Here is a 25,811-nt window from a genome sequence, read left to right as displayed (position 1 = left end):
AACCACATCCCTGAGCACCTCATCTCCCCGTCTTTTCAACACCCCCAGGGATGGTGACTCCACTGCCTCCCTGGGCAGCCTCTGCCAGTGCCCAAGAATCCTTTCAGTGAAGAATTTTTTTCCCAATATCCAACCTGCTTTGCACCAGTCCTCGAGCTGAAGCTCCTTGTACTTTCATCTGCCTGTTGGTTTTAAGTCATAGCTTTGCCTGTAATCCCAGAAATACGCTCCAGCTGCTTACAGCTCTGGGAATCAGCGCTGTTCTCCAGGCATGCCTGGCTCCACTGGGCTTTCCCTAAGGAAGCTACAGCATTACGCCACCCACTCTGCTGCTCTGCCACCTAAAGGTTCTTGCAATAGCTACCACCATTGCTCCAGACACTTGAGGAGCAGCAAAGTTCACTTATTTAACCTGTCCTCATGGGTGAACTTTAATCCCAACTCTGATTTGTTTGGGAGACCCGGACACTGTAGCAGCTGATTAAGACTTCGTTTAGTTTTTGCACTTCAAAAGGCGATTTCTGATTTTCCAAAGCATGGGAACTTGTGGGAGGTGTCCCTGCCCATGGCAGGGGGGTTGGAACCAGATGATCTTCCCAGTCCCTTCCAACCCAAACCATTCTGTGATTCTGTGACCTTCATGTTCCTGCTTCTCCAGTCCTAACTATTTAAAAACCACAAATTAGAAGATTGCCAAGGAATCGTTCTGGTGGAAGCTGGCTACAGGTTCTCGGGCACCCATTTCAAAATGCCCCTTGCCACAGGGAAGCGAGAGCACTTTCAGCAAGATTCCTTCCAGGAATATAATTCTGCAGCAAAAGGAAACCCAAGAGCCAAATGGATCATGTCTTCTATCAGCAGGAGTCACAGACTATTCACCTTTAAGACAGCTAAAGCGCTGCATAAATAACCAGGTTCCAAGAGAGTGTTTCCTAGTTGCTCTTTTTAATATATTACTACTTATCTATTCCTGCATGCAAAGGACACTCAGATGAATTCAACTTTACAAAATTTAACAGAAGCACATCGCTGCGCTGGCTTTAGAATCACGCATCATTCTAAACAACAAGGAATGAAACTAAAACAGAAACCTCAAAAACAAGTAAGTGTCAGAATTAGGGCATTACAGACCTTAATTGTTTTCTTTTTTTGCAAATCTTCCTTAAGACCAAAGGTTAAATCCACATTCAGTCCCACCACATCTTTAACATATGGAATCCAGAACTTGCCTAAATACTTCTCAAATGGAGTCTTCAACAGGACTGAATTCATCTGCTCCTTGCTGCTGCGAGATAACACGGATCTTTACATTATACATGGGAAGAGACCAAAAATGGAACAAACCAACAAGTACAAGAGAGTGTGTGTTCCCAGATTTGAAGCCGTACAGCTGTGAAACCAGGACATCACAGACTAAACAGAACCATCAACATAGCTGATGTTTTAGCTCTGCCAAACCAGACGTTTAAACAGAAGTCTGATTAGGAGCTGCTCCCACATCCCGAGTTAATTACTTCAAGTTGTACATCAAAAAGCCAGGTGTCAGCCAAGACAGAGACAACACCCACTTCCCCCACAGTACATCCCTCCATTGCTGGACCATCATATTTACTTCTGTTATTAACACACGCCAACCAACTCATTCAGCAAATGAGGCAAAGAGATCTTCAAATATTTAGTCAAGAGACTAAAGGTGAGAAGCCAAAGGGAAAAAAAGTTTAATTAAGGACAACTACCTCCACGAAAATGACGATTAACTTAGGCATTTCTAGAGCGCTTTGACAGATTAATAAAGGGCTTTACTTCTTGCAAGTGTGTTGGTGGGGAACCAACTACCATTTCTTTGCTGTACACAACATGAGCCACTGATCCTTGTCCTTTTAGGGTAAAGACAGACACCTTGTTCTGTAACAGCTGACGGAAAACACACGAGCCACTTCACTTAGTGGAAGAGGTGCTGTCAATGCTTCACCTCCACGCTGCTATTACCGCTGCAGAGGTCGCTCGCTTGAGGCCTGAGCGCAGCCTTACTGCATGCAAACTGCGCTGGTTCCTGTCCCAGGCAGACCTCCGGGCACGTGTGACGCAAAGAGACCTCAAAAAGGCTTTTCCAAAATAAGCCCCTGAACTACTGGAGGCAGTAAATGCTGGCGACCCGCTCGCAGCTCCGACAAGCTGGCAAGAGGTGTACAATGCCCTTCATAATTCAAAGTGCACATCACTAAAGTACTAATACTTCTTTAATTAAATTAAGAAAAAAAAAAAGAAAAGGAAAAGCTTTCTATATCCTCTCCCTTGTCAAACTGCTGAAACTCTGGCTCAGGCTGTCTCCTTGAGGGCACAGTACCGTTACAGAAAATTTCAGCCCAAGGAGTTAATTTGGTAGTAGGCCAAAGGAACAAAAAACCTGATTCTGCAACCCTGGTGGCTGCCAATAAATCTTCATAAAGCATAGTTCTAGTCCGTGCGTTTCTCTGAAAACTTGTTTTGGCATACATTTTAATTACTGCTTACTGACCAGTGATTAAGATTATGAACTTGTGCTGCTTTATTGACCAAGTTGGGTACAACAATTTAAGCATCATTCTATCCCCTCCCTCCCGCCCAAATCCAGTTGTAGATTTGTTAAAGTTTAAAATTCACATTAACCACAAATTCATACAATCAGCATCAGGCAGTGTGTTAAATTTGTTTGGAACAGACAACTCCGTCGTCTCCCTTCTCAGAACATGCAGGGAGAGTCACCTTCCCATCGCAAGCCTCATCGGTTCCACTGCTGGGCTTTCTGCTGTGCCTAATCGCACGTCCCAGAGCGTGGGCTGTACGATTGAACCCCCAAAGGGAATTGAGAGAGAAGCCGCAGCGCTAACGCCGCACACGGGGGCTCCCGGGGGCACTGGTACCTGCCAGCCTCGACTCGAACAAGGAAAGCTGCACGTCCTTTCACCGGCTGCTGGCAAAAGGGCAGGAGGAGATTTACCGAGACCAGGGAAAACTGCAGCGTAGTACAAAACAGTATGAAAGAGTTAACATTCCGTATTGAAGAGAAATTGCATGACTTTTAAAACGAGGGTTTAGATTACTGATGCCTCCAGAGTCTGTCGTCTGATTTAGTCATTTAAGAAATAATTACATCACTAATGTAAACAATATAAACATACCAAAAACTAAGTATGATTTAAATACATTTTGATGGTACAAAAGAAAAACCTGAAGGTGTCTGTACAGTTTTTACAACGTGGGAATTGCCGATGTATTTACAACATGAAAGGGCAAATACCATTTTTTTGTGCAGAGTAGATTTATCTGAAATAATGTCAATATAAAAAACAATATCTAGCGGTGTGAGGCACTCCTAAACATGGTGGTATTAACCATGCTTTCCTTTGGTACAAGTCCCATCGCCTGGAGAGCCGCAGTTGCTGCTGTGGCTTTAGCGTGCTTCTTATTAAGGCTGGCAAAAGTAGGCCTGTATTCATTTCCATTGACTCTCACCTGTTTAGGAGCAGGGAGGAAAATAAGAGAGCATTAGAAAGTACCTCTTCAGTTCCACTCAGCTCCATACAGAGCTCCTTTAAGCACATCGTCTATGCAACTCTTCTTCAGGGGCAGGCAGAACCCTCTTCAAAACAATTTCCAAACAGTAACTGCTCATGCAAGACAGGAGATGGAAAAGAAAGCCCGCGTCCTTAGACAACTGAAGGGCGAGACTAACTACATCTTGCTCGCTCCCTTTACAACAGTCAGACTTGACACCACACCTGCACGTAAACAGCAAGAGTACGATACCACATTGGTTAATAATTTTAGTAAGAAGCGGAACAGCGCGTTTCTTGATAGTTTTACAGATTAACGTGCTTGAAAGATTTGGCCTTTCCACCCACAGGACTCTGAAATACAGAAACATGAATTTACATCACCTTTAGCAGAAAACCCAACAGCAAATGAGGAAACTCAAACATACCTTAAAGATAAAATGTTTACGATGATCAGGCCCACTATCGTCCACCAACACAAACTCAGGTGGTGTCCATCTTCTCTTGTTACAGATCTCCATCAATGCAGAAACTGGATGTTTTCCTTAAGGATAAAACATATTTGAAATTTCAATGCTGCTATCAAAGCGATCATTTTAAATTACTTTGGTTTTTTTTAAACAAGTAAAAATCTCACCTGAAAGGTCCTTCATCACAACATAATGTCCGGATCTCTTCTGTGCCTTCTCTCCCACAGCAACAAGCCCTAAACAAAACACAAGAAGGTTTACATTTACGATTCCCACCTGGTTTCTGTGTTCTCATCAGTAAAGCAAACACATGTATCAGTGGAGATGGAACCTGGAGACATCACACAACTGTCTTTTCCCAAATCATTCAAACCTTCCATCCAGCATTTTTCGCCCCCCTCCGTACAACACAACATCCTCCTCAACCACTCTGGTAAGGCTCTAGCAGTCAACAAGCCGGGCAGTGGAAACCTTTGAGTAGTCTTATGCAAGTCAAGAAATGCCTGGTTTTCATTGCCTTCCTTGGAGAAACACTGAGTAAGAGAGAACTTCAAACAGAAGTGCTCTTACATGTGTTCTCTTTATTTAACTGTATTCAAATATTTGTCCTTTACAGGCAAGTTCACAGCCCAGTTACAGCGATTTCAACCACATCTGACTATGAGAGCAGCAGAAAAGCAGGCGGCTGGGCCCCACGTCAATACAGAGAGCACAAGTTCCAATGGAAGCCACTGTGAAACTTGGAAGGTGAACATTTCCCTTTCTAAAATCTTACCAGAGTGAGAAATACAACGTAATAACTGCCAAAACCCTATGAAATGCTAGTAACTCTGCCTTGCTTACTAAGAGAGTCGATTTCTTTCCCTTCATTTTTGCTATTACTTTAAAAACACAAACAAAATACCTGACCAGTTTTTCTGAATTTCTCAGGCTCCAATCCTTCATTATTACTTTGTTTCTTACCTCAATCTCTTTCTGTTCCTTGCTTTGGTGAAGAAAGACAGGGAGATACTGCAATTATTTCCAGTTTCCTCCTGTTTCTTCAGCTTTTTCTTTTTTTTTTTTTTTGTTGGCATTTTGTTTTGCTTTAAAAGAAAATCCCTCCCTCCTTAACAGCTTTTCATCCCAATATTCATGCAGCTCCAAGCAGGGACTCTTTCAAGTGGCTTGAAACCCTCACAGACAACAGTCACTGAAACGAAGTGTCTGTTTTTTCTTTCCTTACGGAAATTCATACCCAAAATAACCATAGATTCTCACCAAAGAAAAAGATCTCTTAGGTCACTCTCTGTGTTAGTACCGTCTCTCCGCCCCTCTTACGTCACTGACACTTGGCTTCCACATCTTGACCCTGGTATCCCAAGAGGGACTTTCCAAAAAAGCTGTGACGGACGCCAACGAGCTCGGCTGCCTGACCAAGCTTCTCCAAACACACAACCGACAACTCCCTGGCTGACAGCACAGATCAAGAAGCGTTTGGTGTCACTGCTGCCTGTGAGAGAGCTACAGAGCTCACTCAGCACGTGGGAAAAGCAGGGCCTAAGGGAAAGTTGTGGCAAAAGCAGACTACGGTTTGGTTCATTTCTTAGTGCAGCCTACGGAGCAAGCCCTTAGCAAGCTGCTTGTTCCTGTATCAAGAAACAGTATTTTATTTGGAGGATTAAGTTCTAAAAACGCATTTATAACCCCTAGAAAGAAGAACGTGTTACTTAACAGATTCCTTTTAAACTTAGTTCTGACTTCCTTTAAAACTCTGTGCAGAACTGGGAAATAAAGATGACTTTTTATGCATTTGCACATCAAAGAATACCACTGTTTGAGGAAGCTTTTCAGCTGGTCCTCATGGATGTTCAGTTGCTTCTTCCTAACACATGAAACATGCTGCCTCTTCGTAACATAAGCTGTCTCTCTGCACTATGGTCTCAGCTGGCCTGACACTGAGCAGCGTTCTTTATCCACATACTTGCAGATTACGATCAGATAAGATTGCATATATGATAATAATAAAATATTTTCAAACTATGAAATTAAAGCAAAACCCAGCTATCACTGGGGTTATCAGTATTGTCAGAGGAATCTATCACACGCTAGAAGAGGCGTCCTTTAAGTCCATCTAACATTTTTAATTGTGATTGAAAAGTGAGTGTTCTGAAGCAGAGAGAGCAAACTATCTGTTGCAGAATGCCCAGCACAATGAAGACCTGATCCTGTCTCACGCCTGAAGGCTCGATCTTTGAAACTTCGGTATCAAATGCTGCAAGCATTAAGGAAACTGAAATCCTGGGACACACTTACAGAACTAGAAACTTGAGCTGTGATACAGCTGTTTATCACCAAAATCATAGAATCAGAGAATTGTTTGGTTGGAAAAGACCTTTGAGAGCATCTAGTCCAACCGTACCTGTCCACTACTAAACCAGATCCCTGAGCACCTATCTCCCTGTCTTTTAAACACCTCTAGGGATGGGGACTCCACCACCTCCCTGGGCAGCCTCTGCCAGTGCTTGAAAAAGAAAGAAAAACCCCTGAAAAGCAAGTTTGGTCACTATTTGTATAGAATAAAGATGTCTGTATTACTGTGTTCTGTATTTTGAGACTGTTGCACTTGTTGTTTTATAAAACCATATCATGGTGCTAGAACGTCTTTACAGTTTAGAAAGCAATGGGTATTTTCACAGTGTAGGCTTGCTTTCTCATTTTTTTACCTCTGCGCTTAATATTTAAATTATGTTTTCACCACTACCTTGGTCACCTGAGCAACACTGATCTATGTCTGTGTTGAGAATTAGCAATACAGACACCTAAAGATTCCTCCAACAGCATTCCTGCACACAAGATTCACAACATTTGCATTCGTGCTTTGTTTTTTTTTTTCCATGCTCAATTACAAGCTCTGACAAAAGCCAACAAGCCCATAATTAAAAGTATTTTCATGCTTTAATATTAGATCGGATCTAATATTAGAGATCCCACCTGGAGTTCTGTGTCCAGCTATGGAATCCCCAACATAAAAATAATAAAGAACTGTTGCAATGGGTCCAGAGGAGGGCTACAAAGATGATCTGAGGGCTGCAGCACCTCCGATATGAGGTCAGGCTGAGAGAGTTTGGCTTGTTCAGCCTGGAGAAGAGAAGGCTCCGAGGAGACCTTATAGCGACCTTTCAGTACCTGAAGGGTCTGCAGGAGAACTCGGGAGGGACTGTTTGCAAGAGTATGGAGTGACAGGATGAGGGGGAACGGCTTTAAAAATGGAAGGGGCAGATTTAGATTAGACATTAGGAAGAATTTCTTCACCATTAGAGTGGTGAGGCACTGGCCCAGATTGCCCAGGGAAGCTGTGGCTGCCCCATCCCTGGGGGTGTTCAAGGCCAGGTTGGATAAGGCCGTGGGCAGCCTGGGCTGGTGGGAGGTGTCCCTGCTCATGGCAGGGGGGCTGGAACTGGGTGATCTTTAAGGTCCCTTCCAACCCAAACTATTCTATGATTCTGTGCTTTTATTTCATGTATTAAAGATTCCCAGGCAGCCAATCATATAAACCACGCTGTCTCTGTATAAAAGGTCTGTTCTTTTGGATCGAATGAGACGAGTGCAACAGTTCTTCACCTGCAGCCATGGACTACATAAAGAGGAGGAAAGGCTGCTAGAGCAGTGTTTGGGAACAGAGAAACATCACTGTAGGTGAGCAGAGGTGCCTGCAGCAGGATCAAACTACAAGCTGGAAAAGCAAGATCAGGTGGACAGAAAAGGAAACGGAATCCATTTGGAAAACCTGAACCCATCAGTATAGCAGTCTATTCATGCCAGGACTTCAGCTGAAAGGCAGCAGTAACTCAACTCTGCGGCTCTCCTCTGTCTTTCACCTCAGTTTAAAACTGACTCCAGCATCCAATCTTCTGTTCTGCCCCATCCTTGCTTCAGCCCCTTCTCTGTACCAACCATAACAGCTTTTCCACGATTCATTTCCCTGTCAATGCCTTCTCCATATATCCAACTAAAGCACATCCCTGCTTTAGGAACGTAAAGAAGCACTTTTTACAGTGGAAGGCAAAGGTTAGGGAAAACTAAAGAATGTCTGGAAGAGTTCACAGGCTTTAAGGACAAAGCTTACATCCATAATCCGGGGCTTGAAAAGCAACCACCAAAATCATCCAAGCCATTCTGTGAATTTCACAGTGAAGCTGTACACAGAAAAAGCTTGCTACTTCAGCGTTATTTCGCCTGTCTCCAAAACAGAAGTGAGAAGTTTATGCTGCCATCAGACATTTAAAGAAGGGCTTACCTTTTCGATCTGTCTTAAAATCGACCATAATGGGCTCGACGCTGCCTTCTTTGTTTTTCCCAAGCCCTTCTCCTTCTCTCCAGCCCATTTTTCTCATCAGTTGAGCTCCCATTCCTCCCGTTACCGGGGCTGCTCTTAAGAACTGATCCTATCCAGAAAAAGAGAAGTAAAACAAGTCCTAAAGTTAGCACTGGCGTTTTAAAAAATAAGTGGGAGCTTCCAAAAAAAATGTTTCTAACAATCTTTCATAGACTCAATTAAATAAAAATACACCTTAGCTTTATATACATTAACATCCTGTATAAACCAGCATTCACGCAGACACACGAGACAAAAAGAACAACTTAAGAAAATCCTAACGCAATCCAAAAGTGTCAAGTGACCCATTGCAAACATCATCTGTCTTTAATAAAATGATAACCGTCCATTTTTAAACGCGCTACTTTGGCTCCAATGCATCTTCTCATCTTGTGAAAGGAGGCAGTGTTAACTGTTTAACTGGCAACACGTGTGCCAAGTGTACCTAGTTATCGAACAAAATACAAGCACATTTAGTAATGACATTCACAGTGTTTAGGCGTATTTTAAATATAAAAATAAAGTTTCCCCTTTTTATTATACAGCAGTTGCGCATTCAAGTTCTACTCTGAAAATCCACACGGAACAGACAGGTTTTTCTTTTCATTTCTTTTTTTTTAAAGGAAAAAAGGCGCTTAGCCACACAGTTTAGCAGCAGTAGTTGTCACATTCTTTCAAATCATCATTAACACAATAGCTGTCACATGGTGAAAGTTTATCAACAGAAATTTTAAAAGTCTCTTTTGATGTAAAGAACTTTAAAAACTCCTTAAATGTTTACGTACCTAGGCCTCGATGGCCGCAGTGTTGTGAATAGTAGGGCTGGCATTGACCGTGGCAAGAAGGCAGCTACAAGGATTTGACCCTGAAACAAGTTTCCATATAGAGGGGTGAAAGTTCACAGGTTATTCTGTGAACTATCATCTCTCTTCTGTCCCCCCCGCTGACCCAAGTAAGTAAGTCAATCATTTCCATCACAGCAAAAGATTGCTTGCCTTAAAATATACAAGTTTACACACTGGCACTGATAAGTCCATCGGTTATTTCGCACAGTAGGTTAGATGATACAATGCCTAGTATTTGTGTGAAATCAAAGCAAATTAATAGAACAGTTGGGTTGGTTTTTTTCCTTTGAGTTGTGCTTGCAAAAGTAAGCATTTCCCAGATTTGCACAAAGGACTGATCGGTCCTCGTTTTCAATTTGCAGCTAAACAAAACCAGAAGTCTTACTTTTGCAGAGCCTAAGGATGATGTATTTTTGAGGTGATTTGGAACTGGCAACTGGCACGCACTAAGGATGCACGTGTGTAACCCCACTGCATGTGGTGCAAAAAAATTAAAAAGAAAAATAATTGCTGGAGATTGTGGCAGGTCTTTCCAAATAGTCACCTATTAGAAAATAAATTCCTATCAATCATGCAACTGGATGCTGCATTTAATAACAAAGCGCTCTGATGGAAGAGTAAGAGAGACTAAGCGCGCTTCTCTGGTTCAATGTTTCCCTGACCAGTGCAGACCATGCAGTGTGTGTGTGTGTGCAGAGACCATCAGTTTCCCCAGCGCGAACTGCCTCAATCCATACACCTAGAATGGCTTTTACTTACTTCCATTTTCATTCTCCCCAGGAAACCTCTCATAAGAAAGGGCAACCATGCCGAGAATGATACAAACCCCTGTCAATGTCACCCTGGGTTCCGATTCCTCCTTTGTACCTGCTTTGCAATGACAGAATTTTCAATATAAGCATCTGTTTCATTACCACCAGCGTGTATTCAGTTCACAAATGACAGCGTGCAACTTCTGCATGAGGTCATTTCCACATTACACAGCTTTCTCATGACACCCGTACATGTACTTATTCGGGGGTTAAGAGTGGTGTAGAAGGGAGAGAACGCAAGCAAAATATTGCTCTTCCTACATAAAAAAAAAATAAAAAATCAACCCCCCAAACTCCTATATAGGTATTACCAGAGCCTGAACAAATTCCAAGTACTGTAAATAAAGAGAATCTAAATTCTAAAGCATAGCTTACTAAAGCATAGCTTACTAAAACTACCACTTCCAACTACCACTATCAGAATCCTATCTGATAACTTTAAGTAGGGATTTTTTACACTATGCTGACTCTTAAATACATAGAACAAAACCAAGACAACAAGGACTTCTAAATTATCCCTTCCAGCCCAAACCATTCTATGACTCTAGTTGATTTCATGAAAGCTCCATTTCATTACAGAACGACTGTACTTGTGCACCACACTAAAAGGCTACATGAACTACTACTGGTACCAACAGGAAAGGAGCCAGGAGAAGCCTACTCTGAGTGAGTTTACTGAAGAAGCAAAGGCCTGCAAGCAGGGGAAAGACTTCTTTCCGTTTTCTTTTCTTTTTGAATGACAAGCTGAAAAGAAATCTTAATGTCACCTGTACATTTATAGTCTTCTTAACTATTTTTTATAATTTAATGACAGACAACTTCACTCAGCTCAGGATTTAACAGAGTATGAGTAAAAACTCTTATTGTAATCACATTTGGAAACATAAAAATAGTAGAAACGTTAACAAGAGCAGGGAAGCAAGACCTAAATTTCTTTTCTAAAATTTTCTAAAAATTTCTAACATTTTCTAAAGATCCTAAAAGGCCAAGTCTCACAAAACTATTTAGCAGCTACGTACACTCTTGCAGATACAGCCTCTAAGGAGGATATCAAATTGCAGCATTTGTAATACAATAAACCTGCAGGTTTCTAAGTATTTGATTACTGTTGTTGGAATTAACTCATTGCTTACAAAATAACTGGTTTCTTTCATTCACTAATCTCAGTTTGAGTAAGTCTGCATGAACATTTAATGTAATTTTCCTCATCTTTTGATCTCTGAATTCCAAGAAAGGTCAGCCAAACAAAGCACATTTCCACTCTGCCAGCAGATGGAGACACATTCTTGCACCAACACTCTTTAAAAGAAGGCTACACAGTAAAACTTCATCACTTAAGAGTTTTCTGTTACTTTAATTAAAACTATTCTTCTTTTAAAGCTGTGTTAGGGCAACAAATTTTGGGGGACATAAATGCCTTAATCAGCATCGAAGGGCTTAAACAAGCAAACACCTGAAAGTTGATTTTATAGGGCTTTTTTCCAGTACCTGAAGGGGCTACAACAAAGCTGGGGAGGGACTGTTCACAAAGGCTTGTAGTGATAAGACTAGGGGCAGTGGGTATAAACTGGAGAGAGGCAGATATGGAATGGACAGAAAGAGGAATTTATTCACCATGAGGGCGGTGAGACCCTGGCACAGGTTGCCCAGGGAAGCTGTGGCTGCCCCGTCCCTGGGGGTGTTCAAGGCCAGGTTGGATGGGGCCTTGGGCAGCCTGGGCTGGTGGGAGGTGTCCCTGCCCACGGCAGGGGGGGCTGAAACTGGATGAGCTTTAAGGTCCCTTCCACCCCAAACCACTCTGATTCTATGAAACACAATACAATTTGGACAGTCATCGCCACTTAACTGCAACAGCTGTCTTTGGGAAAAGGATAGCATGAAGCGTTGAACTGACTGGTCTATAAAATAGAACCCGCAACATCACAAATATTAAAGGCATAATTATTTGAGAGATCTTAAATTTCATCATTCACGTCTGCTCTCTCAAAAGAAAATACTCATTCCTTCTCAGAATGCCAACATGGCACTAAAATGTAAGTTCTGTCAGAAGAAAGGTTTATTTCTTTTGAGTAATAATTTATTAAGCAAAAGACAACAAAGCCTTAAAGGCACAGGATGACAGTTTCAGCTACAGCACAATGGGCTGGCTTAAAGATTACTTCAAGATAAACTCCAAAGAATTTCTCTGGGTCAGATACCAGGACGAGCATCTGCCTCTGCCAAAACTTTTGCAAAGTAACTGAGTTATCCATGAAATAAATGGGCACTTTTAGCAGCAGCCACATTCCTCCCCCAGTACAGGAAGAAGGATACCTTTCTAAAGAATCCTATCAAATGCCTTACAAAAACCATGCTCACCGTCAGCTTCAGAATTTCTACTCAGAGCTTCTGCACACAATCAGTAGAAAGGCAAACTGAGGACAATTGGAAAAAAAAAACAAAACACTTTGAGGACTGAACGGAGAGCCTGTCCAATAATACTAACATATAGTTGGCTCGCTTTGCTGTGTGACCTTCATTTCCTAGGAAAGCTCACTGGATCATATGAGGCAACAGGAATACCAGTATTTTGACAAGTGGCCTTGTTCAAAGGTCCATGTGCAAGTGACCTCACAAGACTCTGTTTTACCTCCATGGTGAGTTTTACTCATCTGCTGTGACTGTGGAAAACTGGAAAGAACGCTTTCACTTTTCAGAGCTTGCTACACAAAACTGTGTTGTGCTTTAGCACAACTGAATGAAACGGATTCCAAGTGCTGCCTTGTGCATGTGAAAAGCTGCAAATACCTGCATTTGGAGATCAAGTTCAGGCTACAGATAAGCTGATAGACCTAGAAACAAGTGGTGAGCCTGGGAAACTGATTAGGCAAACCTCAACAGAATTCACCTGGAAAAAAAACCAACCTGATCCCTTCCTCTGACTTGACATTTACTCATCAGCACAGTGTATTTGTGAGAAAAAATGAAAGAAAAATAAAAAGCAACCTCCAGAATAAGTCAGTCGTATTTGTGAACTGATTACACCAATGATGATAAACTGAAACAGAGACCACTTTGGAAAAGAAAGAAAATATTCATCCATCTGGTTTTATGAGTCAGAAACCTAAAAACATCTTGCTCCTTTATGAATATTGCTCTGAATGCGACACGTGAACATCATGACTTAACACATTACTTAGAAAAATAAACCATCCTTCTAACTGGTGTGTTAGTCATTCCAGTACGCCGCCTTAACCACGCCAGTAACCAATTCCCTCAAAACTTTATTGAGATAAAATTGAAAATGCAGGCATATTTTGGTTTGAGTACATATTACCTCTCCAGAGTCATTTTTAAAGTAAAAAGCTGAAATCCAAGAAATGCAAAGTTAAGACAGCGCTGATCAAACAAGTTCCCCGAGTCCTTGAATTTTTCTCCCCTCCTGACATGGCTTTTCTGTTCTGTTGCATCTACCTAGTTTTGTGATTACCTGTCAATCACAATGTCTGTACATGCTCTAATTCTTTGTTTAATGATAGACAAATTAGCTGACATGAGCTCTCTTTCCACTAAACAGTGCACATCTGCAAGTCCTCTTACGGCAACTGCTTACGGCAATCTCCCAAGCAAAAGCCTCCAGTAAACACCACCTTCAGTCAGAAAAGTGCATTAACTTACACACACAACACACCCCAAGATACTCCACAGCCCTATTAGCAGACGAAAAACTAAAACGCACTAGTAATTTTATGTTATAATACATTTCCTTAGGACACCAAGAGGAAGGACAAGTCTGAATTCCCAGTTCTACATTGTGTAATTAACAGGAACTAAGTTACATTGCTTCGAGTGCCTAAGAGAAACACATGTACTTTGCATTTCATGGTTGGCTTGCATTCAGGTCACTGAGAAAGATAACATGCATTCATAACCCATTGCCTCTATTTCGCTTTTTTTGTGAAGTCATCCTCTAACCACAGGATGTGACTCCATGTTAAGTTCATCAATCCTAAGTTTTGTGAGGGTCTTGCCAGGCCCCATCATTCCTAAGAAAAAAAAAGAGGGCCAGTCTTGTGTGGCCCCTAACATGTTTTGTAGAGGGCGCATGTCTGCAGCTACTTGTCATCTCATGAGTTTGATGGCAATGTGCGTGCAAATGTGGAACCTGGGAAGAGCAAAAGAAGTCAAGCTGAGGAATGCTAGGGCAGGAAAGAGAACCATGCCCTTATCTTCACCCAACAACTCTTCTTGTTTCCAGTAGCAGCCTCCTTTCTGACAAAGCACGATGATAGCTAGGGAGGATACCTACTACTGCAAACCACTACATTCTTACAGCTATAGGAAGGCCAGAAGTGCTTCTGCCAGCTCATTCTTATTTCTAGATTCAACAAAATGTTCTAATATGCTTCTGCTCCCCACAGCAGTCATGCCCACAAGCCAGAGACCAGACTCTTCTTTTGTTTTCTCCCTGCAAAGCATTTTCTTTTGTTTGGTATGGATAGTTTTGTGGTGGTTTTTTTTTTAAAAAGCAGATCACAGTGAAGTTAAAAGATCAAGGCAAAAGACACTTGCCTCCTCCACTTAATTTTTGATCACAGACACTCCTGTTACTGTAAGGCACAGAAGACCACCACAGAACATCAAGGAATGAAAAAGAGATGAGAAGGGAAGACTTGGGAAAAAGATGATCAGAGATGCTCCCGTTCTGTTGCCTTGGGAACCCACTCAAGGTACTGCGGAAAGGGAGAACCCTCATAGGCCTGCTGATCCCTTTCACAAGCCTCCTGGTGGAAAAGCTCTCTTACTCACCAATACATCCCTGCCGAGTGCTTTATATTTCTACGTTCCTATTGCAAGGACACTTATTGTAATCATCAAAGCCAATATTTTGTTACAACCTCAAGTTATTTTTAAAATAAGAAGTTATCATCTACACTCTGTATTAATACTGAGAAGAGCTCAAAATATTCTCATCTAGTAGCTTGGACCTCTTGTGTTGCCTGGCTCTCTATATGGTTCAGCTACATGAAGTGGAAAAACAAGTTAGTGAATCTTAGTCAAAATATTTCAATTTTTAGGATAATTCCAAACTTTTGCATTCATTTTACACCTAAATTTTGTGGAAAATTCTACCTAGGCCTCAGATCTCACCTACCAGTTTTGAGGGCTGTCTTAGCACTGCAACCTGGAAGGATAAGCAAATTCTGAGCATATACTCAACTACATGACTTGCTAGACTGACTGCCATAAACCATTGTTCTTTCTGCCCAAAGGGTGGATATTGCTTGAATTCCTCAGTTCTACTTCTTGAAAGAAAACCAGCTTGGTAATAATTTTCAAAGATGAAGCATGAATTATTGAACTTATAAAACACATGTATGTATGACGCACCACAGCCCAAAAATATTACTCTTCAGTAAGAGGTAACTATTTCACTGTAGGATGACATTAAACTTATTAACTCAACTGCAACCCCTGGTTTAATACTCCAAATCTCTGGCTCCCAGAAAGCCCCGGTGATATAAATAAAGGCTAAGTAGCAATCAGACAGAACCAAGCCAAACAAAATAGCAGTTTGGGTCTCGGTTCACTGAAGCTGATGCCAAAACATCAGGATCAAACTTTGCCTGATCTGTCCCAATCCCAAAAAAGGTATTGATGGACCTACCACTGCAACCACATCAATATCATGAATGCCGTTTTAGTTAAGGTAACGCTATGTACGAACCAATGTGATTCAAATACCAGACGCAAACCTTATTGAAGTACTCTATGTCACGAGCAACACCTTAATGCACAATAGAACGGATACAGCAGCAGCAAGTATCTAAATTGACCAAAGACAATGATTTAACTCAATCTGTTGTACTTCACACATGCATTACCGTAGTTTTTTAAGGCACACATTTTGCATTTTCCAATACTTCCACTGCTACTTAAAACGTGATAGTTAGACAAGTATGTCTGCAGAACTTCTACCTTTCTAATCCATGCTTGGGGACCGCTGTTGGTCAGCTCATCTGAGGACAGTATCTGTGCTCCAGTGCTTCCTGTGAACTGGCCAGGTATGGAGTTTGATTGAGCCCAGGCGTCAATCTACAGAATAAAAATCAAAAGTGAGACCAAAATAAAGATCTCCAGCTTGTTTTCTTCACAACTCCCTGCTGCTTCTCAAGAATTTTCATAATCATAGAATCATAGAATAATCAGGTTGGAAGAGACCCACTGCATCATCGAGTCCAACCATTCCTACCAAACACTAAACCATGCCCCTTAGCACCTCGTCCACCCGTGCCTTAAACACCTCCAGGGAAGGTGAATCAACCACCTCCCTGGGCAGCCTCTGCCAGTGCCCAATGACCCTTTCTGTGAAAAATTTTTTCCTAATGTCCAGCCTAAATCTCCCCTGTCAGAGCTTGAGGCCATTCCCTCTTGTCCTGTCCCCTGGCACTTGGGAGAAGAGGCCAGCACCCTCCTCTCTACAACCTCCTTTCAGGTAGTTGTAGAGAGCAATGAGGTCTCCCCTCAGCCTCCTCTTCCCTCACTTATGTATAGTGGTGTGTTCATTAACTCTCGTTTGTAAGTAGAGGATCGAAAAAGCTGAGCATCTTTGCGTGTAAACCTTAAAGCCTGAGGCTCAAGGTCTAGCAATTTGGTTCATAGCTTGCTTATCCTCAAAACTCAAGCGTTACAAAGTGCAAAATAAAGGCAGATTTTTTAAAACGTGTCCATAAGCTGGGCTTCCACAAACCTGTACTTAAATACATAAGAAAAATCAGGTTGTATGAAGGGTAACCATTTAATTTCTTCAAGTTCATCAAACTGCTGATGAAAAAAGTGCAACATACCTGTTCCTGTGCACGATTTAACATGCACATGGCCTCTAAATCAAATGAGTTTTCACTAAGCCTTTTCTGAGCCGTTGCTCGATCATTCATAGCTGCAGTTATGTCCACACCCTAGGAAGAAAAAGATGATTTTTAAAAATACATCAGAACAAAATGATATTCATTGGATCTGGAATAGCTGCTGTAGAATAAATGCTACAAATACTACAGAACTGTTTTACATATTTAAGAGTTGGTTTGAAACAAACAGGCGACATGAAAAATATCCTGGGACTACTTGTTAAGTGCATCCAATATGGGCTTTCCTAAACAACTACAAAATCTGAAGTGTAACACATTTATTTATAATTATTAAGTTAGTAATAATTTATCCCTGATAATTTTGTATCACCTACACATACAAAATATCAATAGAATTATTTTCATAGAACTATTTTGGTCACAAAACATTCTGCTGCATTATAGTTCAATAGAGAAGCATATCTTTGTTTAGTGAACTCTTATTAGCCAGAATTAAATGCAATTTAGCTAAGATTTTTTTTTTTTAAAGAAAAGCCTTCATAGAGAGTGGTTCACAGAAGCTCCTTTCAGCAAGAATCATATGTATTCCATGAACTTGGCTTTAGTACTTTAACTCTTTATCTTCAGCCTAAACAGACTTGCATGAAAGCAAAACCAGACTGGTAACTCATAAATCTGACTGTTTCGGAAAAGATTATTTAGATCTGAGCTGTTGAAGTACAGCAAAATATAAAGAAAAATAGTTTCAAATTATCTCAGTACTAATCAATCATAAAAATACAGACCAAATGAAGCTCAGTGCAAACCTCTACTGTGTGCAAAGTAATCAAGACAGAAATCCAAAATATTTGGGGATGTAGAGATGTAACAAATTATGGCTGGTATATAGCTCTTTTGTAAGATAACGTGTGCGTTGTTCTTGGGATGATGTGCGTGCTATGGATCATTCCCTTTTGAAAAAAGAACAGCACGCTCAGAGACAAGTGAAATATCTTTGGAGGAGCACGTGAAGGAGACTGGAAGGGCTGGAACTGTTTGAAACACAAACTCGTAATCAAAACAAGAGGTGGCACACGTAGACATAAAGTTATGTCGATGGTTTAAGTTTTTTCTTTGAATGTATGTTGGAAAGACTTGTATCTTGTTAGTCACTACCTCGCAACCCTAGCCTCTCAGACTCTGTACTAAAGGGCCAGTAGAAGAAACTGAAACTGGTCTGGAATTGACCCTGCTGAAGGGAAAATACAGTTAATCCACAAAATGTCTGACAGAGGAACCACCATGAGGAATTTAGTAAAAATTGAAAAACAGTAAGAGACAAGAACACAAAAAATTGCCTACAAATGAGTAAATATTTTTGTACTCTGGCTATTAAATCTCTTATTTTAAGATTGGGGATTTTTATTTTTAATTTTTTTTACTGTTTAGGACAAAAAATATTTTCATGGGGAAGATCCTTACTGAAACATCTGGCACTGACCAAGACAGACATAAAATCCCAGATGCGGTATGTGTCTACATAACTGACTTCAGTGTTTATTTATTGACCCAGCTAACAAAAACACAGATCATAAGCAAGACACAAGAACTAGAGTATTTTTTTAACAATCACCTAACAGTACAGGTAGGTAAGAGTGCCTGTTTACAATATATGCTTTCTTGTGTTATTAAGTCCTCCTTATATAGTTAGAATATTTTGTTTGTGAGACTGGTTCAGGAGATAAATAAAAGTTATTCTACTCACCAAAAGTTTCAATCCAGCAATACACATTAGCATGCAAGTAGTCCACTGAAACCACATTGGGACCACTCACATACTTAAACATACATGTGTACTTTAGTGCTTTACCGGACTGGGGCCTATTAGTAGGTACCCTGGTTAGTAAGAACTCCCATACACTTTGCCCACATGGTCAGTCACCACTTTGGAGACCATCACGGCTTTGTATTTTGTCAAGACACTCGATGACAGCTTTGGATCTTGAAAAACAAAAAAATCTCTGCTTGAAGTATGAAAAGTTGTTATTATTTAGTCAAGTAAAACAGTTTCAAGTTCAGTATTCTAGCCTCTGTAAGAGTTCTGCCTTTCTAATCCTCACTTTTAATAACATTTTCCCCACAGAAAAAAAATCACAAATATTGAAGTAAGAAGGGACCCGCTGATAACAGAAAACGGGTATTTGTGACATACTCCACTGGTCCACCGACACACCAAATGCATTTACTAAATTTTTAGGTCACAACAGCTTCTCTGCGTAATGGTCACCCGTGTATACTCCAAACTTGGATACAACACTTTGTTTTCAGACTTTGAGAGAGAGCTTTTTTCTCACAGGTTTCTCTGGCTTCTAGAGACATGCCGATCCTTCACATTACTCAAGACTTTTGCCTCCATCTCCTACTGCCACAAACAACTGTATTAGGAGCATAATGTCTTCTTAAAATAATTCATAATATATTAGCGGGGCCTCGTCAGACTGCTTATTCCCATAACTAATTCTGTGACTTGAATAAAAACATCACGATAAAACCAATTGTGTATTCTATAACATCAATACAGACTTGAATCGGAATTGTCACAACTGGATTTCAAAATTAGCAACAATGAACGGAGGTAAATTATGTGTCAAACTTCTTGAGGATCCAAGCACACTCCCCCGCTACGCTACTCCAACAGCAAGGGAGTTTATCTGGCTTATTTTGCTCAAAGAAAGCCATTTCTTCCCCAAGGAGTCCTCATAAGCATTTAAAAAATTAAGCAGAGCAGCACACTGTTACCTTTCAGACTCCTTAGAGAAATATTTCAAGATTGTGCTACTACAAGAGTATTTCTGTATTTCAGAATTAAGGATTGCCAAACCCAAGGGGATGGTAACCTCTGCCACCAGCTAACGACCCTTGAAATCACCCTTTACACAAAGCAAGTTAAGGTAAATGCAAATTAAAATATTTATTTACAAGATATAAAACAGACAACATTATTACAAGCATTTATAAAGATACACATCACAGAAAGAGAGTTATGTTTAATATTTTTACTGCAATGTCAATCTTTAAGGCCTCTTCTACATAATCAATACAGAAACCACCAGTGCTCAGCCGACCCCATCTGTCAAAGACACAAATCCAGCATCGCTGGCAACCAGAATGCAGACATCTACAAGAGTCTGCCTGAACTATGAACATATCATTAACCATTTGAAGGACAAGACTTTTTACCACCTGGTAAAAACACAGCCAAATGTTATTATACAACATTTTCTATGCTCTTGATTTTTTACATATACACTAGTAAACGGGAAGGAGATTCTGTACAAACATTTCAGAATGTTCATCTGATGAGTGGTTCGTGACAAAGACTGAACAGCCGTTAGCATCTACGCCAAGGGGATAATGAACTGGGTGCCTGGTTGCCAGGCTGCGAGGTGTGTTGTGAAAATGCCTGTTGAATGAGTTCGATTCACTGTGCTTTTGGTGCTGTAACAGACACTGAGGAGGATACCTCCTGTGCTTCAGGAAGTAAATGAATTCTATAATCTTAGAAGAACAAAACGCACCAAGTGGAAAGATCATTTCATCAGAAACTGATGCCACAGCTTTTAGTTTATTTCCTTTAAAAGGTATGAGAACAAGTCTTCAGATGGAGTGAGGTAACAGCAACTTAAAAAAAATTAACATCTGTCTTAAATATTCAATTTACATAATTACAAAAAGCCCATAAAATATCCTTTTGAAGGCGTTTCCAGGGAAAATACATTTTTTTTTCGTTTTCTTTTTTTTTTCTTAGTTCATTATACATACAATTAGATTTTCCTTTGGAAGGCCACGTGGAAGACAACTACGTGATAAAATGTGACTGTAGAGCTAAAAATATTAGCCAGTACATCCAGATGGAACAGCAGCTTTATAAAATATTTTCAAATCTATTTGTAACGGATTACATTTCAGTGCAATGTTATTGCTCTAAGATTGATAGGGCTATTTAAATTATTATTAAAGTTTAAACTTAGGGCATTAACCTCTGCAGGAAACTGAACCAGAATCCCACTTTTCAAGAAAAAGTCACTAATTGACAGAAGCACACAGTATGGGTACAGGTTGCTTTGATCACTGCCCACATGAGCTGGGGTCCGCAGCAGGTGAGATAATTCAGTTATTAAAGCATTAGGCACTCCCTATGTAAGCTTTTTTTTTTTTTTCTTCACAGGCTGCGATTTGCTACCAGGCTGACCAGGTGGTGGTTTTGGTTTTCTTATATGATATGCTTTCCTTCCCTTCCTTACCTCAATGGATGGTTTGGGGAAAACATCGTCCTTGCTTTCTTCTTTGCCTTTTTCAACTGGAACCCATTCTCCATAGACACTGTCTGCTTCTTTTTTCCTATGTTGAGACCCAGATGAAACAGGGAACTCCTTTGACAGGCTGACCTGATTTTTCGGTTGTGGTGGTGGCGCTGGTTTTATGCTGGGAGTCTTAAAGAAATAAAATTGGAGATCTAAGTTAAAACTTGAAAACACACAATGCTGACAACATATCTTTGAGAAACAATTTTTTGCATCCAGTTGGCATTATATTTTCATAGAAGTCATTCAAGCTACCATCAAGCTGAAAGCCTTTTCAGTTAATCCCTAAAAAAATCTAAGTGAGTAAGAAATTGCAATATAAGAGAAGGTGAAACAGCTAGAAGCTAAAATCACCCAAACTGGCTTCAGTAGCCAAAAATATGCAAACCCTCACATTCACAACTAACCTCCCTACTTTCCTTTCACCCTATCATAAAGAGAACAATCTTCATCTGCCACACATGTATTTTGTAATGGAAAGGTTTGAAATAAAAACCCCAGGTAGCAAAAAGCATTGGCTGTAATATCTACATAACGATAAAAAGTTTTACATTACTATATGTACAGAAGGCAGTTTTCAATGTTTTGTTTTCCAGTTATTGATCATTAATAGCAGCACGCATCTCAGAAGCAGATTAAATCTATGACCATGTTTTCCTCAGACAGTACTGCTAACATATTAAGAGTCCACAGAAATCTCTGACAGGTCCCTCTTTCAAGAGGTAAACAGAGCCCAGACAGCTCACAATACTGAGTAACCTCCTACTATCAAAGGGAAATGGATGGGAACAGTGGAAAGACTAGAATCCAGAAAGAACGCTACTAAAAGGCTCAAAACTGTGGAAAACAGGCACAACAGCCCATAACCACTGAAGAACATTCCTCTTTGGAGCCTGTAAGAATCCCAAAGTTTCTTGAGTTCTATTGTACTGTTTTCTAACGATATAATATAAAGTATAAATGCATTTCTACCTTACATCTTACGTTAACATGTATTACTGCTTATTTTGTGTACACCATAAGCTATACATATTTGTACATAAAAATATAAGTATATAAATGCCATTTATATTTTCAATTCACATATCAATACTTCTATAGCAGCATTAAACTTCATGCCCTGATAAATCAGAGCAGACTTTCATGGGCACAAAAAGACCCCAGATGCCACTGAAAAAAAGAACAAACTCAACCCCCAACTTCTAATCCATGCTTCAAAGCATACGAATCCCAGGTGCACTTAAAGAAACGTCCTCTCAATTTACTCCTTCCAAAAGGCTCATACACAGAAAGTGTCAACACAAGCTGTGACAGAGGCAAAAGCAGTTCCCCAGGGAGGAGGTTTAATGTGACATTCAGACCCTCTTAGTAGTAGGCGACACAAGTGATCCTCGTTCTTAACACAGCATTTACTTCTCTATTCACTAACCTCAAAAACTAATAGAATAGTTTTCTCCTTTAGCAAACACATCAGGGGTACTGAAGAAGCACACATACAAGATTGGGAATCTGCACAAAGCTGATGCCATCATCTTATTTAGAACACTACACCTCAAACTGCTTTACCATTTCACTGGGTTTCTTTTGTTCAACTTCTAAAGAAAAACAATGCTATTCCATAAGTATTTTCCAACTCCAAGGCTGTTTGCAAAATCATACTGATATTTTTGCAATGAAAGTGTGAAGTAAAACTGATCCTCTTTATATTACTTAAGCTCTAAAAGCTACAAAGACATTAATGAAAAAAAATATTTCAATGCAATTAAGGGAACTACCACAACTTCACAGACTGCAGGCAAGTTTCTTGTTGTAGCAAGAATCCCTGTAACAACATCCGAGAACAATTTCACGAAGATTATCAATCCCTGTTTAATTTCTGTAAAACCATTTGCATTATTTAAAAATAACCATAGTTTAAATATCACAAATTAAAGAAGTACTCACACTTAAATTGAAAAAGATAGGTTTGGGTTCACTGAGCTTAAATGGATGATTATAGAAAGGACGTTCTTCCTCCTCTTCATCAGAAACGTGAGGTTTGTTAACTATCACATCATCTGTGCTTTGAGCAATCTTCTTGCATTTCTGAAAAGAAAAAAAAAAGGCAGGGACGTGACAGCTCTAAATAAAACTGGATTTTCAAACAAAACATACAAAAATAAGATTTCTACCAGGAAGTGGCTTTCTTTTTTAAAGAAAGATACAAGCTGAGAAAAGCTTTTGGCACTGACATTGATATGTGCATACCTGAGATTTTCCACACATCACTGAACACTCACCTCTATTTGCTAGGCACTCATGCAGCAAATAGTTTCACAGACATAAGATTTCAGCAGCATGCAGTAAAACTTGCTACTCAGAGCTAATTGCAGATTGTGTGTCTAAGGCTGCAAACATTCCAGAGTAGGAACTCACTAGTTGTCTGGCATCCCACATAACAAGCATGCTGCAATCTGATAGAAACTTTGCTATAACTCACAAAAACACTACACAGAAAAACCTAAGAATTAACAGTTAAAGAGTTCTGAGTTCCACTGGTAGCACAGGGACCGCGTGAGAAGCAATGGCCCCAAAAGAGCTCAGATTTCTCCTGAAATATTTTGACACTACCCTGGTACACAAGACATCCCCATTTCATATTCAACAGGAGTTGAAAATAAAACATATAGATGCTATGAGGATACTGTAGTCAAATGAGAAGAGAACCTCCAGGAAAAAAAGAAAATAACGGCCTTCTAGGGAGGCTAGAATTTTATGACGAATCTAAAGATTGTGGTTACCTGTGCTCAGTGTTTATTGGTACTAACTACACCTTAGTCAACAAAAACCCCATTTGAGAATATTATAGTCTAGTATCACGTTTCTATTATGCCCCCATTTATGACAAATATACTTAGAAGACTTATAAGATATTTGAGGACATGAAGTAATAGCAGCAAAGCGAAGCCATCATCTGATCCAATTCTATATCAACTTCATACTGTTACGTATCACACCTGTTGGAAGCTCTGATTGTTGGCATACAGGAAGCAAACAGCCACCTCCACCGCTAAAAATCAAAACACATTGATGGCACTGTTCTCATCAGTCCATATAAAAAAAAAATTCCTGCGCTAAGACATCTTCAAACAATGCCTGAAGCACATTCTTTAGGCAACAAGAAAAGCCTGCACTATTTGGAAAGCTAATTAACAAAATGTATTATCAATAGTGATTAGCTGTCTCCCAACTAACTGGAAGCCGTTTGCAGGTTACAGCACAGAGAGGAAAGGCAAAGCAGCCAGCTTTGCGAGAAGCCCAACAGGTTCTGGAAGAGTTCTCCGCTCGGGCACACTACCAGCAGACAATGGCCTGAACTACTTCTGCGGCTGATTCAACAGAACAAAAACAGCAGCTGACAGATTCTCATAGCTAGAAAAGGCAAGGGAAGGGAAGGTTTGGGACTTCCAAAGTCTCATTTAGCTACACTGGATCAGGATCGAGTTAATTGGAGAACTACTTATGATGCCTGCATGGTTTATCTGCACAATCTCAGCTTTTTTACTAACAAGTTCATCCAATTCGACAAGCACACACAACTAAGAGATTACTTCTCAGCTATTTGATATTGCTCAATTTCAGATGTTATTTCCAGAAATGGGTATTTCAGAACTGTCAAACCGATTATACAATTTTATCTTTTTTTCTAAAAGCACTTTTTTTTCCCCCTCAGTTCAATTTTCTCCAGTTTCCAGGGAAAAATGACAGAAGAAATCAGAAAATTGAAGGTGCCATTACTACAGTAGAAGGTAAACTAGCACCTTTCAACCCCCCCCCAAACAGAACACAAACTTCCCATTTGTAGACTTGAACTGCAACAGGATAGAACTGCAACAATAATTATCTACAAATGTCTTAGAGGGCACATTAAAAGATACAGAACTGCGTGAAGGGGGGGACTAGATTTTTAACCCAGAGATAACAATGTAAAAATCATTAACAAAAAATAAGAACATAACTAACACCACAACCAAGAACTAAAACTGAAAGCTTTGGTTTTTATCAACAGGACCACAAGGAGAAATGGCAATCTGTACAACATCAGAACAGAAACAAAACTGAAAAGAAGCAACAGAATTGGATTCCATGCATTATCACGGAATTAAAAAGCCTGTTTTCATCATTTAAAAAACCACAGAGTGATTAAGTGCTCAAGCCACAAGCCATCTTACACGTGAATCTATCAGACAGAATTACAGCTTGCCTAGAAGTCAAACCCCCCTACTCGCTTCCTTCCAGGTTTGATACTGCTGTTCTTGCTTACCTCAGTGAGCTCCTTTAGCGTATCTCTTGATGACTTCTGATTGGCTTTGTCGTCTTTCTTTTGAGATAACAAAGGCATCAGGCTTGGTGGTAAGGGAACACCAGACTTCGCACACATGGCAGCTGCATTAGCTTTGGCTATTTCAAGTAGCTGGGCCTTATCTAAAAAAACAGGGTTTAAGAAAAATTATTATTCTTCCACATTCTTGTCTGAATCCTAAATAAACATTTAAAGCAGACTAAACTAAACAAAGTACAGAACAAAATCACAAGATTTTACCCACACTGTGCACTTCTA

At 40.2% G+C, this 25,811-nt stretch overlaps 1 protein-coding gene across 4 annotated transcripts in view; it reads right to left on the bottom strand.

The window, feature by feature from the left end:
* Positions 1–1,693: 1,693 nt before the first annotated feature.
* SON (SON DNA and RNA binding protein) overlaps positions 1,694–25,811 on the bottom strand; it is a 43,761-nt gene continuing 19,643 nt past the window's right edge. For 3 of the 4 annotated variants that reach the window (XM_069871514.1, XM_069871487.1, XM_069871496.1), the window contains 9 exons: positions 25,515–25,675; positions 23,156–23,296; positions 21,152–21,340; positions 16,848–16,958; positions 15,979–16,095; positions 8,286–8,433; positions 4,174–4,242; positions 3,965–4,080; positions 1,694–3,495 (listed from right to left, as the gene is read on the bottom strand). In XM_069871514.1, the coding sequence (XP_069727615.1) occupies positions 3,337–3,495; positions 3,965–4,080; positions 4,174–4,242; positions 8,286–8,433; positions 15,979–16,095; positions 16,848–16,958; positions 21,152–21,340; positions 23,156–23,296; positions 25,515–25,675 (1,211 nt within the window). In that variant the 3' untranslated portion in view covers positions 1,694–3,336. Of the gene's footprint in view, positions 3,496–3,964; positions 4,081–4,173; positions 4,243–8,285; positions 8,434–9,148; positions 9,229–15,978; positions 16,096–16,847; positions 16,959–21,151; positions 21,341–23,155; positions 23,297–25,514; positions 25,676–25,811 lie in introns of those variants that run through there. The other variant, XM_069871505.1, reaches the window with a different exon arrangement.

The sequence above is a fragment of the Phaenicophaeus curvirostris genome, chromosome 1 (genome assembly GCF_032191515.1).
Source record: "Phaenicophaeus curvirostris isolate KB17595 chromosome 1, BPBGC_Pcur_1.0, whole genome shotgun sequence".
Classification (NCBI taxonomy): domain Eukaryota; kingdom Metazoa; phylum Chordata; class Aves; order Cuculiformes; family Cuculidae; genus Phaenicophaeus; species Phaenicophaeus curvirostris.
Note: the sequence above shows the minus strand (reverse complement) of the source record. Positions and strands in the feature narration are given on the sequence as shown.